Source organism: Equus caballus, chromosome 6, assembly GCF_041296265.1.
Source record: "Equus caballus isolate H_3958 breed thoroughbred chromosome 6, TB-T2T, whole genome shotgun sequence".
NCBI classification, from domain to species: Eukaryota; Metazoa; Chordata; class Mammalia; order Perissodactyla; family Equidae; genus Equus; species Equus caballus.
Genome location: NC_091689.1, coordinates 82,498,657 through 82,513,680, shown reverse-complemented (window position 1 = coordinate 82,513,680; position 15,024 = coordinate 82,498,657). Strand labels below are relative to the sequence as shown.

At 53.5% G+C, this 15,024-nt stretch overlaps 1 protein-coding gene and 1 long non-coding RNA gene across 2 annotated transcripts; one reads left to right on the top strand and one right to left on the bottom strand.

Annotated features, from left to right (window-relative positions):
• Positions 1-7,250: 7,250 nt before the first annotated feature.
• On the top strand, positions 7,251-12,743 carry KRT81 (keratin, type II cuticular Hb1). The gene is given in 9 exon segments (NM_001346216.1): positions 7,251-7,687; positions 8,397-8,605; positions 9,399-9,459; positions 10,231-10,326; positions 10,549-10,713; positions 10,908-11,033; positions 11,283-11,503; positions 11,794-11,825; positions 12,130-12,743. Coding segments are annotated over 9 exon segments (1,524 nt in total). The 5' UTR covers positions 7,251-7,318; the 3' UTR covers positions 12,375-12,743.
• LOC111773987 (uncharacterized) lies at positions 10,249-13,934 on the bottom strand. Its single transcript, XR_002808769.2, has 3 exons — positions 13,798-13,934; positions 13,517-13,570; positions 10,249-10,365 (listed from the first exon to the last, which is right to left on the bottom strand). It is a non-coding gene; the product is annotated as an uncharacterized lncRNA (long non-coding RNA).
• Positions 13,935-15,024: the final 1,090 nt, after the last annotated feature.

Below are 15,024 nucleotides of genomic sequence, written 5' to 3'. Positions count from 1 at the left end.
GATGGATTCAGCCTTCCCTCCCAGTGCCACCTTGGAGAAGTACAGAGATGTGCACATGCTCTGTAAACTCCAGAGCACGGTGCAGATGCGCTGTACGGTAATCGTTAAGAAGCAGGAGGCTCTGTGGCAACACTTTTTTCAGGGTTCACACTGTGACCCACTAATGGGAGAAACCAGAATTTTATTTTAATGAAATAGATTAGAACAAAATCAAGTAGAGTAGAACAGAGAAGAAAATATCAGAGTGCATAATACATAGTAAGGATGTTGTTTCATGACCTTTTGTTTCAATTCAAAATGCGATGTGCACGTACGTGTGTACTTAGTCACTATGAAAAATTTTTCTTAATATGATTGAAACTAAAAATTTTAATGCATGGCCTATCAGTTAAGAACACAGACTTAGATTCCAGACTGCCTACCTCTGCCACTTTCTAGCTCTGTAAATTCGGGCAATTACTTAACATCTCTGTACCTCATTTCATGATTTATAAAATGGGGACAACTCATAAAGTTGTTGTAAGGATTAAAAGACTTAATCCACGTGAAGCATTTGGAACAGAGGCTGACACGCTGTAAGTGTGTAGCCATATCAGTAGTAGTTGTTGCCGCTGCGATAGTTACAGTGACAGGCTTGATGGGGAGATACGTGTTACTATTATGGTTGTTGTTACCGCTGTTGTTGTTGCTGCTGTGGGTATATCTGCAGCTTTGGTGGAATATACCTACCCACATTCTTAAACCCCCCATGTACCATTCCCACTAATGCTACCTATCTTAAAGGACTAGTCAAAAGATTAAGCTAAATAATGCATAGACAATGCTTAACACGGTACCTGGCACACAGCACCTCCTCAATAAATGTCATCTACTATTCTTTACCATGGGGCTCAGTCCGAAGGGTAGGGAGTAACTGAGACCTTTGGCCATAGTTATTCCCTTTATCCTGGAAAAGAACCCAAAAACAAATCGCCCTCCTGATGTTCCCTCTCTAGCCCAGCTGTCCCAGGAAAGGCCCAGGGAGAATCTCTCCTCTTAGACAAAGAGAAAGTGTCACCAGTCCTTGGGCAGACACACTAGTGGATGAAAAGAGAAACTTGGACAATCCAAAAAGCCTGTCATAAGTTACTCATAAATTTATATTTTTTATTTGGCCTTAACAGGCCATCAGAAATCTTCAGTCATAAATCAATGGTATGCTCACTCATCTTGCTTTTTGCCTGATCCAAAAACCTCCTGATTTATCGGTAGCCAGGGGATACCATGAGGTTGAGGGTGGAGGATATGCCATTGATAATCCACCCAAGTAAAATGGAACTCCAAAGACATCAAGAGAAGGCAGGCTTTCACTGCCGCTAAACAGATGGAAGTTGGATTCGAGGAAGAACTTCCCAGAAGGAGGGCATGTAGTCATGGTTTCCTAAAGGAGCTTGCATTATGTCTCCCACTTAGGGAAGCTTTAAACAAAAGAGAAACACTATTCTGGAGTGGCCACCATGGATGTGGAGACAGGATGAACCAAAAGACCTTCAGAACTAGAGATCAGAGCTTCTTCTTTTAGCCCAAGTGGGTCTTGTTTCAAAGGATGCCTGGAAAGAACATTAGGAAGTTTAACATTAGGAAATTCTTCTTCAAGTCTCCCTTAGTCCATCTTGTTCCTGTAGAGGATATTATAGGCAGATTCTCCAAGATGGATGATGGGTTAGATGAGATAACATCTTCTTGGGGGATTCAGGGATTCTGTGACTGATGAGACCCTGCCTTATGCAGAACCCTGTCTTATTTTTGAAGGGAGGGAAACACAAAAGGAGGAAGAAGACATGGATCCTGGGGCTTCTGATCTGACCAGGAAGACAAACCCAAGTTCATGAGAAAAGCCAGAAGTCTGAACAGGACCGCTTTTCAGATGTGCCATCGGATGCTCAGGAATGCAATGCCTACTGACAGTGCCCATTCTGGGGCAATGTGAAATGCAGCTAGTCTGATGGGAAAGGCAAGAAAGGCTCCCTGGAAATAGTGAGGACTGGCTTCAGTAAGGAGGCAGGTGGGACAGTGCTGGTGCAAAAGAGTGCATGGAGATATTTCAGAAAGTGGACATTAAGGGCATCTGAAGGCCCTTACTGTAGGGGAGGAAATGGATCATGAGATGCTGTGATGGTGGAGAGGGAGAAAGGAAGTCAGTTGAGGCAGAGACATCAGAAGCAGGGCCAGTGTCATCTCTGGGATTCTGTTCCATGGCTGTGGGCTAGGAGGCAGTCTGTGGGTTCTGCATCTGGAGGGTACCAAAGCATCCACACCCCAGGCTTCAGGTATCCCAGGGGCTGTGCCCTTTGTAACTTTGCAGCTTATGCTTTCTGTTCATAGATAGCAGGTGCACGCCAGGTTCCAGTGAGGGAAACTGAGGGGTGAGGGAGTAGCTGTTTATACAACACTTGGACTGGTGATGAGGGAGTTGACCTCAGGTCCAGCCACCAGGCAGGGAAGTTGGGTTAGTGAGTTGAGGAAAGGCCCAAGTCAGAACCCTGCCTCCTCAGCCAAGACAGCCCAGGACACTAGCCAATTATCCATCAGAACTCTCCAGAGGACTCGTGGAGAGCCTGGGTGGGGATGAAGCCTGACTCAAGAGCTCCACCCCTGGTGAGGTCCATCCCACTAAACAGGCTAAGCCCCTGCACCTTCCCCAGCCCATGTCCATGTGCTGCCCCGTGTGGGTCCATTGTTATAAAGCTGCATTTAAGGTTGCCCACTTCTTCAGGTAGGTCTACACCTTGTCCTCAGTGCTATGCCCCTTCCCCCTTCAACCTCCTCCTGCTCTGCTCTTCCACCCCTGGAGTGTCCCCCACCATTCTCCCCTGAGTCTTCTCCCCATGTTTCATTGACTCTCTCCCACTTCCTTCCTCCTCCCTCTGTCTCCTCCAATCTCTCCTTCCTCCCATTCTCCTCACCCCTTAGCCAGTCTCCATCCTTCTTCCAAGTGGCCCTAGAGGGTAATAGTCTAAGACCAAGCATCTTCTTCTTCCATTTTCCTTCAGATCTACCTCCCAGCCACTTCTCTCTTTCCTTCCCCAACCCTCCTCCCAGTCTCTACTGCCCCAAGCCCTCCAGGATTCTTGCCCTCATTGGCTGGCTTTGCCTACTACCTTGTCATCATTCAGGTCAAAGACTTTGCTTTGGTCAAAGATGCATCTGCTCACTTCATCCTTCCTTCAGTCCCCAGCCAGGAATGTCACCCCACCCCACCCCACCCCACCCCCAGGAATGGTTGTCCTCTGGTCTGCTTCATCTGGTCCCCACCCCATCCTACCAGAAAGCTTTGCACAATTAACCACCAAGCTTTGATGGCTCCATTACTCAGCACTTAATATGCAGCTTGTATTCATTTCACTCATTCAACAAAAATTTGTTGAGTACCTACTATGTGCCAGGCCCTTGGAATAGACCCATGAACCAAGCGTCTATACCCATTGATGTGTTGTAGGGTTTGCATTTTTGTTCATGATCTGGTTATGTGTCCAGCTTGTCTTGTAGCACTGGAAGCTCGGCACGAACATGGGTGAGCTCTCCTCCATCCTCTGAACCCTGAAAGCACCATGAAGGGCATCACGTCATATGCAGACATTGCCTGCTGTGTGATATCTGTAATGAGGGCGAGTGGTGATGGATGAGAGTGCAATGGAATCAATTCATCCCTTGCACGGGGGTCAAACACACCAAGCTCTAAGTGCCAGCTCTGCCACTAACTACATGACCTGAGCAAGTCTCTAAACCTCCCTAGGCCTTGGGGTCCCCACCGGTAAAACAAGAATAATAACACCTGCCTCAGAGGGCAATTGTAAAAATTAAATGTATTAACGCATTTGGAGCTCTCAGTGTAGTATCTAGTAAAAGTAAGATGAACATCAGGAGACATTATTTTGTAAGTTTGGAAGAATATTCATAAAATAGCTTTCTACACTAAACATATATGACTTGCATAATTTTAAAAAATAACCATATACCCTAGAACAACTCTTGCATAAATGCATCAGAAGACATGGAAAAGAATGTTCATGTCAGCTCTGTCCGTAATACAAACCCTGGGAACAAGCATGAGGCCAGTGGAGCGGAAAGAGGAATATACTGCGGCGTAGCCGAACAATGAGTACAACCCACAGTGACAATGAACACAACACAGCTACAGGAAACAACACCAAACCAAAGAAACCAGACAGGAAAGAACACACACAATAAGGTTCCATTTACGTGAAGTTCAAAAACTGGGACACTAAACAATGCGTGGTTTAGGTTTATGCATACATTGGTTTGTGCACCATCATGCAGACATGTGCTTACTAAAACTGTAAGGAAAAGCAAAGGAACGATTCAACACAAAATCCCAGAGGGGGGCCGTCCCTTGGCCAGGAGGGAAGGGGCTGCGATCAGAATGAGGCTCAGAGGAAGCTCCAAGTTCCACGGATGTCCTATTTCTTCCTATAGGTGGTAGGCACACCACCTATCCATTCTTGAGGGTGTGTGTGTGACGTATTTCACAATAAAAACAATGTTAACCTCCATAAAGCTCGCATTGCCAGAGCCAAGACGGTAAAGGGGCAGTTCTGGCCAGCCCCCACCTCCCCCACCACAAGCTTTTTCATTCAAAGAAACCACACAGGCTGAATGTCCTTTCCAGTCTTCAACAATTAGCAGCAATTAACACCTGAAGTTTAACGACATGGGTCACATTTGAATTTTTTTGCACCTTGTTTTAAATTGCTTCTCGCTTCCTTAAAACTGCTTAGTAAGGGCCAGCCGTGGGTAATTAGCGCGTGTGTGTGCGGGGCGTTTTTACAAGGAGTTAGGCTGGGAGAGACGGCACCGCGCGTGCGAGATCACCTTGACTCAGCGCTTCTCAGGACACCAGCCAGCTGGGAGCCCAGGGCTCAACTGAGGCCAGGGCCCGGAATTGCAGGGAAGGTACAAAGGGCCTCGGAAGTGCTCGCCCAGTTCCCCAAACACATAAAGTGACAGCAGGTGCCACTCCCTCCTCTGGGATGACCAGGTAGCTGACACAGTCCGTGACCCCGTCTGTCCTGACACCAGGCTTCGCTCCAGAACGTTTTGCACAGAGACACAGCCCTGCCCTGAGCCCTCTCTTCTTCTCTTCTCCTTTCTTCTCCTTCCCCACCAACCCCGCCTGCTTCCTCCATCCCTAAGCTGCTCTGCCTGCCCTCCCCCTAAGGCACAGCAGCTAAAGGGGGCTGCCAACCACTCATTTCACTCCTCTTGTCTTCTCTTCCATTTAATGCAAACCCCTTACTTTACGGGATCTTTTTTCCGGACCTGCTCCATTGGAGAGGGGGTGCTTTGTGGGTCAGCAGAACACAGTACGACTGATCAAGCTGCTTACAGTCAGCAGAGGTATACAGATAACTAAACTGCCGTTTCCCATCCCCTCCCTTCAGATCTCAGCCGCAGTGTCCTGTGATCCAACCCATGCCCCTCAGCCCCAGCCTCGCATTGCCCTTGTACCAAATCACGCCCCATTGGCCCCTCCCAGTTCTAACCGTCCCAGCCCCCTCTGACCCTGCCCATCTTCCTTAGACTGACTCTCCCCAATCCTGAATCCACAGATATCCCCTCCTAAACAACGTTCTCTACCCTCTTGAAATTTACCCTCTTGAAATTTTCCAAGGATTAGGAAATCCAGGGGTTGCCATAGCTTGTAGGCAAGAAGGCATTGCATCTCCTGGGCTCCGCTCCTTACCACCTGGGAGACTGTAGCTGAGTTATTTAACCTCTTGGAGCCTCAGTTTCCTCATCGGTAAAATGAGAATAGTGGTACATACTTCATATGGTTGATGCAAGAACTGGAGATCGTATATGGCATATAGCGATGATCACATAGTAGGTGTCCAGTGAAAAGCAAATATCCTCTTATTAAAATAGGACCCACATCTCCCTACAGAGGCCTGTCCCATTGTAAAGAGAAATATGTATTCAAGCGAATCAGTGTGGCACCACCAACAGGACAACCTGACACTTTGTGATACAATAAGGGGTAATATAGCATTATTACGAAGTATTCTGCCCCACAATGTTTAAGCTAAACATCACCCAGCCTCTGGACCACTCTGGTCCATCCAACAGAAACTTATGCTGTGGTGGAAACATTCTAGATCTGCGCTATCCGATCAGGAGGCCACCAGTCACGTGTGACTAGTGAGGATTTAAAATGCGGCTAGTGCACCTGCAGGATTCGATTTTTAATTTAATTTCAATTAATTTAAATTTAAATAGCCACTTGTGCCTATGGGCTTCATATTGAACAGCTCAGCTCTGGAATTCACTCCCAGTTTATGGAAAACACGAGGAATAGAGCCACAGGTTAACTCGCATAAAACCTATTTTTTAAAATTCTCGGGACAATTGGGAAAATGGAATATGGAGTGGGTAGTAAATGACTCTTTGGAATTGTTCATTTTCTCGCATGTGAAAATGGTGCTGTCCTTATGTTAGGAAACACACGCCGAGGTGTTTGAGGGTTACGCGCCACACTTTCTGTGACTGCCAGATGAGCGGGCACATGTGAACGCAAAGGTGGCCGCGTGTGAACATCTGTTGACTCCAGGTATCGAGGGGGAACATCACCAGATGTCTTTATACCGTTCTTTCAATTGTTCTATATGTTTGAAAACTCTCATAATAAAAGTTGAAAAAGCCATAAAACACAAATATTTAATAATCTGCTGGCTGCTGCCACAGTAGGAAAGTTCAGATGTTTTGATCAGCCCACTGGACCATTTGGGGATGAGGAAAATCCAGATTCGTGGTTTAGTAGCCTCTCGGCCACTACTGGAATGGAAACTTCTAGACGTTTTGCTAATATCTCAATCTTTCCTGGGTCCCCTCCCCACTCATCCCCTACACGCACACAGGTCCCCTCCTCCTCCCTTCTCTTCCCCTTCTCCTGGCCCCACTCCTCCCCCACCCCCCCACTTGCCCTGCCCTTCTCCCAGCAAACCCTCAGATGCGTGAAAGTCCTGTTGGCGAGGCACTTTGAAGATGAAACATGCTGAGTCCCCGATGGCCCAGGGGTTGGCATCCTTTACACAGAGGAGGGTGCGGGCCACTCCACCATTAAAGCACATTCTAGAGAGGCACAGCCCGCCTAACCGCCCAAGCCTATAAAGCACAAATTGCCCCAACCCCATCGCAGAGCCCAGCCTGCTCAGATCCCAGCATAAATAGGACCGGGGCGCCGAGAGGAGCGTATTGGAGTTTCCAGCAAGACTCCAGACCTCACACCTTGTACTCTGCAACCCAAACCTCCAGAAGCACCATGGCCTGCGGATCAGGATTCAGCAGCCGGGCCTTCAGCTGCGTGTCGGCCTGCGGGCCCCGGCCCGGCCGCTGCTGCATCACGGCCGCCCCCTACCGCGGCATCTCCTGCTACCGCGGACTCGCCGGCGGCTTCGGCAGCCGCAGCGTTTGTGGGGGCTTCCGCGCTGGCTCCTGCGGCCGCAGCTTCGGATACCGCTCTGGCGGCGTGTGCGGACCCAGCCCGCCCTGCATCACCACCGTGTCGGTCAACGAGAGCCTCCTGGCGCCCCTCAACCTGGAGATCGACCCCAACGCGCAGTGCGTGAAGCACGAGGAGAAGGAGCAGATCAAGATCCTCAACAACAGGTTTGCTGCCTTCATCGACAAGGTGGGTGTCCTTGATCACGCCTTTCCTGAACCTTCCCTTCCTGGGCTGTGCACTGAAGAGGTAGTCAGGGGCAGGAGGGATGTGGTCCAGGTGAGCTCCCAGTCTGATGGAAGAGATGGACACACATCCAGGACAGACAGACACAGAGATGAGTATAGGGCAGGGGCTCCTGATTTAATAGCACTGTTATTAAATACAATCTCTATCCAGACAGGCAGGGTCCCCACAGAGAGACAAGGACAAGGCTTGGCACTGCCTGTCAGAGGAGGAGGACGTACATGCACACAAGACACAAGAAATGCACATAAGAAATAGGAACAGGATAACAGGGTCACCTTTTGCTTGGGTATCCTTGATCACGTCCTACCTGAAACATACCCACCACTCAGGATAGGCACTCAGGGCAGAGGAAGAGACCTCTACTGAGTCCTGACCACACCCACCTGGACTCATCAGGTCGGGATAACTCAATTTACCTGGAGTGGGACTGACCTTCCCCAGCCTCTTGCTCCCATCTATAAGCTGGAAAATGGAGACATAGACCCAGTCAAGAAATCCAGCAGTGGCCCTGTCTCTCACTGCCCAGCTCTGTCATCTCTGCGGAGCTCTGGGCTGGCAGTTTACCTTAAAGCAATCACCTCTCTCCCCCCAAAAATGCATTTGGGGCACCAGGAGCCATCTGACCCCTCCTCCCCACCCCAAATGGCAGGTGCGCTTCCTGGAGCAGCAGAACAAGCTGCTGGAGACCAAGTGGCAGTTCTACCAGAACCGCAAGTGCTGCGACAGCAACCTGGAGCCTCTGTTCAGTGGCTACATCGAGACGCTGCGGCGGGAGGCCGAGTGCGTGGAGGCCGACAGCGGGAGGTTGGCCTCAGAGCTCAACCACGTGCAGGAGGTGCTGGAGGGCTACAAGAAGAGGTGAGGCAGCCAGGAGGGATGCTGGGCCCAGGAAATGACTCAGGCTAAAGCCCAGCGGATTAGACACAAGAAGGATTTCCAAGCAGGGCACATGGCCGTGCAGGCCGGGGTAGGAGTGTGAGGCAGGGTCTCCTCATCGGTGCAGTTGTGGCCCAGCTACCTGTGCGAGTAGCGGGCCAGGTTCCCCTGCAGCTCTCCCCGACTTCAGCCTTCTCTCCTCTGAGCCTGCTCACCTGGCAGCTGCCCTCTGTGCTCTGTGGGAGGGCCTTCTGCCATCTCCCAGGCCTTCTTCTCCTGACCACCAGGTTCCAACCATAGCCCCTGGACCCAATGTGAGCATCTGGTCCCTCAGGGCTCCCGGGTCCTGGAGCTCTGGGGGATCCCACTGCCAAGGGTGCTGAGTGCTGACGGCCGATGGGTCTCATAGGCCCCCACACCTGAGCCAAGATGGACTCCAGAGGAGGGGAGGTGGGGCCTCAGCGCCCCAGAGCTGGTGCTGTCCACTCCTGCGTGGGGCTGGGTGCTGAGGCTTATCTGCCTCCTGAGAGGAACTCAGAGCAGCTTTGGGAACAGGGCTGTGAGGTCCCAGAAGATTAGCCACTCAAGCCTTTTCGGTGGAGAAAGAGTGACAGACACACCCCAGTCCAAGCAGGAAGGACCCGGCAGGGCTGCCAGGAGCCAGCTGTGTTGAGGGGCGGGGGGTCCTGACACTTCCCCCTTCCCTGGGATGAGTGGAGGGGGTCGGGGAGACCCGCTCTGCTGTGACCCCCGTCTCTGCCCTCTTGTGCTTCAGGTATGAGGAGGAAGTTTCTCTGAGAGCAACAGCCGAGAATGAGTTTGTGGCTCTGAAGAAGGTGGGTAACGTGGGATGGGTGGGCACAGACACGAGGGCTCTCGGAGTGACAGGCTCTGCTAGGGGAGACCCAGGGCCGCCACCTCAGTGTGGGGCACAGTGCCCTCGCCACCTCAGGATGGCAAATCCCCAGAGATCAGGTCCTGGAAGGCACGTCCAGGGCTTTGACAAAGGGCTGTAACCTTGGAATATCCGCTAGCACCCGGCCCTGGGGCAGGGACACGGCTGGGTCACCCCCTGGATGTCCTGCTCTGCCTCCGAGTTTGTGGTCTGTGGCTGGGGTCCACACACGGGCACGGCAGCTTCAGTCTCTCTGTGGAGGGACAGGGTCCTGTCTAGCACTGTGGCAAGTCTGACCAAGAGCAGGGCCACAGTGCCAGGGTTTGGGGCGGATGGAGCAGAGCCATGGGGCAAGGGGCAGTCTTGGAGGACTGTGGGGGACAGGCAAGGGTCAAGGTGGCCGAGATGGGGAGTCAGTCTGACAGGCTTCCTGGAAGAGGGGAGGGTAAAAAGGAGAGGTGGGGGGACAAGATGTCTCAGGTGGGAGGGGGGAAAGGCTGGTGGCCCATCTCCAAGGCACCAGGGTCTGTTCTTAGAAGAGGAGGAGGTGGTGAGGCCCGTCCTGGAGGTGGGAAGGTGTGGAGATGGGATGGGAATGGGAACACTGGGGAATCCTTTCCCCCTGGCCTCCACGGAATGGGTGGGAAGAGAGGAGTTTGGGGTGACGATCACCAGGGCTCCACTGAGCTCAAAGGGCCCCCCACCTTCCCAGGACGTGGACTGCGCCTACCTCCGCAAGTCGGACCTGGAGGCCAATGTGGAGGCGCTGACCCAGGAGATCGACTTCCTACGGCGACTGTATGAGGAGGTGAGGGCTTGTGGTCCAGGTAGAAATCAGGCAGCCGGCCTGGAAGAGAGGCCTTTGGTCTGGGACTGGAGGTGGACGGCATCTGGGCAGGGGTGGCCATCCATGAGGCTGTCAGAGGGCACAGGGGCTGGAGCCCCGGGAAGGGCTGAGAAGACTGCATATAGGCTGGTAGGGGAGGCTGTGTGAGCAATTCCTTCCACCCACTGCCCCCACCATCTGCAGGAGATCCGTGTCCTTCAAGCCCACATCTCAGACACCTCGGTCATCGTCAAGATGGACAACAGCCGGGAACTGAACATGGACAACATCCTGGTCGAGATCAAGGCTCAGTACGACGACATCGCCAACCGCAGCCGGGCTGAGGCGGAGTCCTGGTACCGCAGCAAGGTGAGTGGCACAGAGCACCTGCCTCCTGACATGGCCGTGGGAGGGATGTGAGGTGTATGTTAGCAAGGCAGGGCAGGGCTGCCACGTATGGTTGCACAGGTTGAGCACTGTACAACCTGCACTATCATCGCTGGTGTCCTGAATGGATGGGATGTCCCATCCTGAGCCTCAGGAGCCTCTCTGCCTCCCCCCAGTGCGAGGAGATAAAGGCCACGGTGGTCCGGCACGGGGAGACCCTGCGCCGCACCAAGGAGGAGATCAACGAGCTGAACCGCATGATCCAGAGGCTGACCGCCGAGATCGAGAATGCCAAGAGCCAGGTAATGCTCGTTTGGGGCCTACCTGGGTCCCTCCGACAGTGTGTGCCCCATGTGGATCTCACCATTCATCCCCCAGCCCATGTGCATGAGTAGGGTCCCTGGTTGCGGTCACTCAGGGAGACCCAGGGGATGAGGGCAAAAGGCCTGTTCTGGGGTGTTCCCAGCTGGGTGGGAGGCCTGGACACATGCAGGAAATGGACAGAGAGACCCAGGGACCACAACCCACCCTGTTCTCTTCTGGGTCCCCAGAACTCCAAGCTGGAGGTGGCTGTGAGCCAGGCTGAGCAGCAGGGCGAGGTGGCCCTCACTGACGCCCGCCGCAAGCTGGCCGGGCTGGAGGAGGCCCTGCAGAAGGCCAAGCAGGACATGGCCTGCCTGCTCAGGGAGTACCAGGAGGTGATGAACGCCAAGCTGGGCCTGGACATCGAGATCGCCACCTACAGGCGCCTGCTGGAGGGCGAGGAGCAGAGGTGGGGCCCAACCCACCCTGGCCCTGAGCTGCCCCTTCCTGCCCCTTGAACTAAGGCCACCCTTTCTCCTGGCTCAACAGTGCCAGTGGTCTGGGACAAACGTATTACAGATCACTCTTGGGGAGAGCGCAGTTTGGGAGGGCCCCTCCCTCCCCTCCCTCCCCTCCCTCAGACCCTCTGCTCCTGCAGTATTGACCTCCTGTGGGCGACCCCCCCCCCCTGGGGTTTGTGGCGCTCTGTCTGCAGCTCTGGGGAGCCACTAACGTTGCCTTTTTCTCCTTCCCTGTCAGGCTGTGTGAAGGCGTTGGGGCTGTGAATGTCTGTGAGTAGCACGGGCCCTATGTGGACGGATTACTCCCTTCCCGGAAGGGATGGCGGAGTCCGGGAGGAGGGGTTTCCCTGAAACCTAACTATGAAAGAGTGGGTTGACCTCCCAGCAGGAGGGATTTGGGGTCAGCGAGCAGGAAAACCCACAGCTTTGAGGCTAAATGGACCTAGAGTGGTCAAGTAAAGATGCTCCTGACTTTTAAAACCCAGCACTCAGGGCCTGGGGAGGGGCATCGTCAGGGAAGCGGGATGACTCGCCCCCTAGAATTTTGACTCAGCGGGGTCTCTGGCGTTCGCAGCTGTCAGCAGCTCCCGGGGCGGGGTCGTCTGCGGGGACCTCTGCGTGTCGGGCTCCCGGCCTGTGACGGGCAGCGTCTGCAGCGCCCCCTGCACCGGGAACCTGGCGGTGAGCACCGGCCTGTGCGCCCCCTGCGCGCCCTGCAACTCCATCACGTCCTGTGGCCTGGGCACCGGCGGCGTGGGCTCCTGCGGCATCAGCTCCTGCGGCGTGGGCTCCTACGCCAGCAGCTGCCGCAAATGTTAGGCGCCCCAGCTCAAACCCCCGGCCCAGGCATCTCCCCTACGCAGCCTGGCCCGGCCCGCCCCGCCTGGTCCAGCCCCGCCCATGCCTGGGCGGAGCAGGCACTCCGCTACTTCCCTGGCGCTTTGAAAGGCCCGCCCCACTCCTGGCCTCTCACGTCTACTTGCGATCCCCTTTTCCTCCGTCTGCCTCTTTCTGCTGGGAAGGGCTACCCCAGAAAGAAGTCCCTTTGGCGCACGCAGGAAGGGAGCTGCGGCGCAGAGAGGACCAGGCTGCCGTGGGGCCAATAGCCAGAAACCCCCAGCCTTTTCCTTTCCTCGTCTGCCGTGTCCGTCTCTGTCTCTGTGTTTCCAATAAATCAATGTAGCCAACCCTGCGCCTTGTCTGCACCTCTGTTATCTTCCTCAAGGGTCGCGGTTTAGGAGGGTCCCCAAAGTCACAAGAAGCAGAAAAAGGCCTAGTCTGGGGTCTCCAGGACGGTCCTCCGTCCCTGGGGTCACAGCAGTCTCAGATTTAGCCAAGAGTTGCGCTGGGCCCCCACAAGATGTGATTTTATCCACCCCACCTTCATGATACATCTCTCAGATGGAGCTCAGACACAGGTGGCTGCTGGGCCTGACTGGCACTGAGGTCAGTGGTGCAGCTGGGGGATGAACCCTGAATGCCACTCCAGTGCTCACTTCACTAAACCACAGCTGCCTCCCAGAAAACATCCCTGTGCCCAACTGCCAACTGATGGATAACAAAAATTTGATTCACCAGTCACTCCAAGCTTAAGGAAACATCACTCACTGCTTCGTGGGGGAGACTCACGCCTGAGTAATTTATGAGAATTCTTTAAGGGGTAAATACGTGAACATGACTTAAACTTTCAGAAAGCCTTTGATGCGGCTACCTTTTTTTTTAATGGAGTCCTTTGGGGGTTTGGGGGCCTGCCATAGCTGATACATTACCCCCGAAGATAGAAAACAGCATGCAGCAAGAAGATGATGTGGCGTAGAGGTGAGCACCTGGGCTCTGGAGCCAGACTGCTGGGGTCCAAACTGGGCTCTGTTTCTTCCTAGCTGAGTGACCTTGAGCATTTACTTACCCTCTCTGTGCCTCAGTTTCCGCATGTCTAAATTGAGAATGATAAGAGCACTTACCTCATAGCGCTGATGGGAGGGTTAAGGAATTTCACATCATAACATGCTTCTTGCCTGCCACAAAATAACCACAATATGTGTTTCTCGTTAGTTGTATTCTTCTTCAGAATATAAAGTAGCAATCCCTCCAGGGACACGGCTGTGGCCTGCCTCTCTTTACACTTATATCTGTGATCAGAGAGAACTCTCCACGTCTTCCAGGGCCATGGAGCTCCTCCATGCAGGGAACTGTTGTCCCCCCCAGCCCCCCACATGCACACACATATTGAAAAGGCCCTTACAAGTGGCGGTGGGAGTAGGGAGATGGTCCCTCAGCTTCACTATGGGCCAAGGCGAGTCCCCCAACATACATCTGGACAGCGGGGTGAATCTCCACACTTCCAGTCCCAAGCCCAGAAAACTGGAGCAGAAATGTGAGCCCTCAGGGCAATGGAAATAATTAAGAATATTTAGAGACCAGAAGCCAGTGGTTTGAAAAGACAAGGGCTCTTTGAAGGGACAGGACCAATCCCTGTTCTCCTGGCCACCAACCTGGCCCTCCACCCCTGTGATGGAATTCTGAGCAGGACAGAGCCCTGGGAGAGTTCCAGAGTGTGCCACTGTTCTAGCCAGCCCTCTGTGCTGTGACGCCACACAGCTCAGAAGCAGCCCCATCAGGAGTCTGGACCTGAGGCCCGGGCACCCGCTCCATCCCTCCATCCCTCCCCAGCTCAGAAGGCACCAGCTCGAGGGACTTCTCAGCTCTGCCAACTGACCCCTCCCTTCCCCTCTCGCTGGTCTCATCAGCCCATCCGGACCTTGATGACCTGCCTCCTCCACTCTCTCACCCTCCCTCCAGCTCTGAACCTTCTCCTCTTTCCTGCTCCAGAGCCACAATCCTCGCCTCCCTCTAGGCTCCCTCTCCTGGACAGGCTCAGGTGAGGGACAAGGGGGAGTGATTTAACACACAATGCCCACGATGCAGAACAGGGAGGAAATGAACACCTTGCTGTGTGTCCTTTAGCAAGCCCTTCCCCTCTCTGAGCCTTAGTGTATTCACAAGTGAGAAAAAATGTTTGGACCGGATGGCTGCTAAGGTCCCTTACCAATTGAAAGCTCTCTTCTTCTGCTGGAGACGGAGGACAGGACTAGGAGCTGGAGGGAAGCAGGGAGCTTGGGCACCATGCAGCTGCGCTGGGTGCACACTGTCAGCATCTTCATTCTGCACAGCTCCGTCTACGGGCAGCTGTCTGTGAGTGGAACAGCAGGATTGCACCCAGGTGTGCGCACATCTCCGGGCATCTGTGTGGAAACACATATGTGTGGGTGCCGGAGGGTTTCTCGACATGTGATTACATGTGTGAATGTGTGTCTGCTGGGTAGACATGCTAAAGAGAGGAGTTTTGTGGGTACATGTGGACATGAGTGCAATGTGGGTGCACAAGTGGACTCATGTGCTGCTGAGGTGGGCTCACGGATGGAGAACTGGGCTGAGGTGAGACTGGTGATGGGCGGGTGCTGCTGGCTGT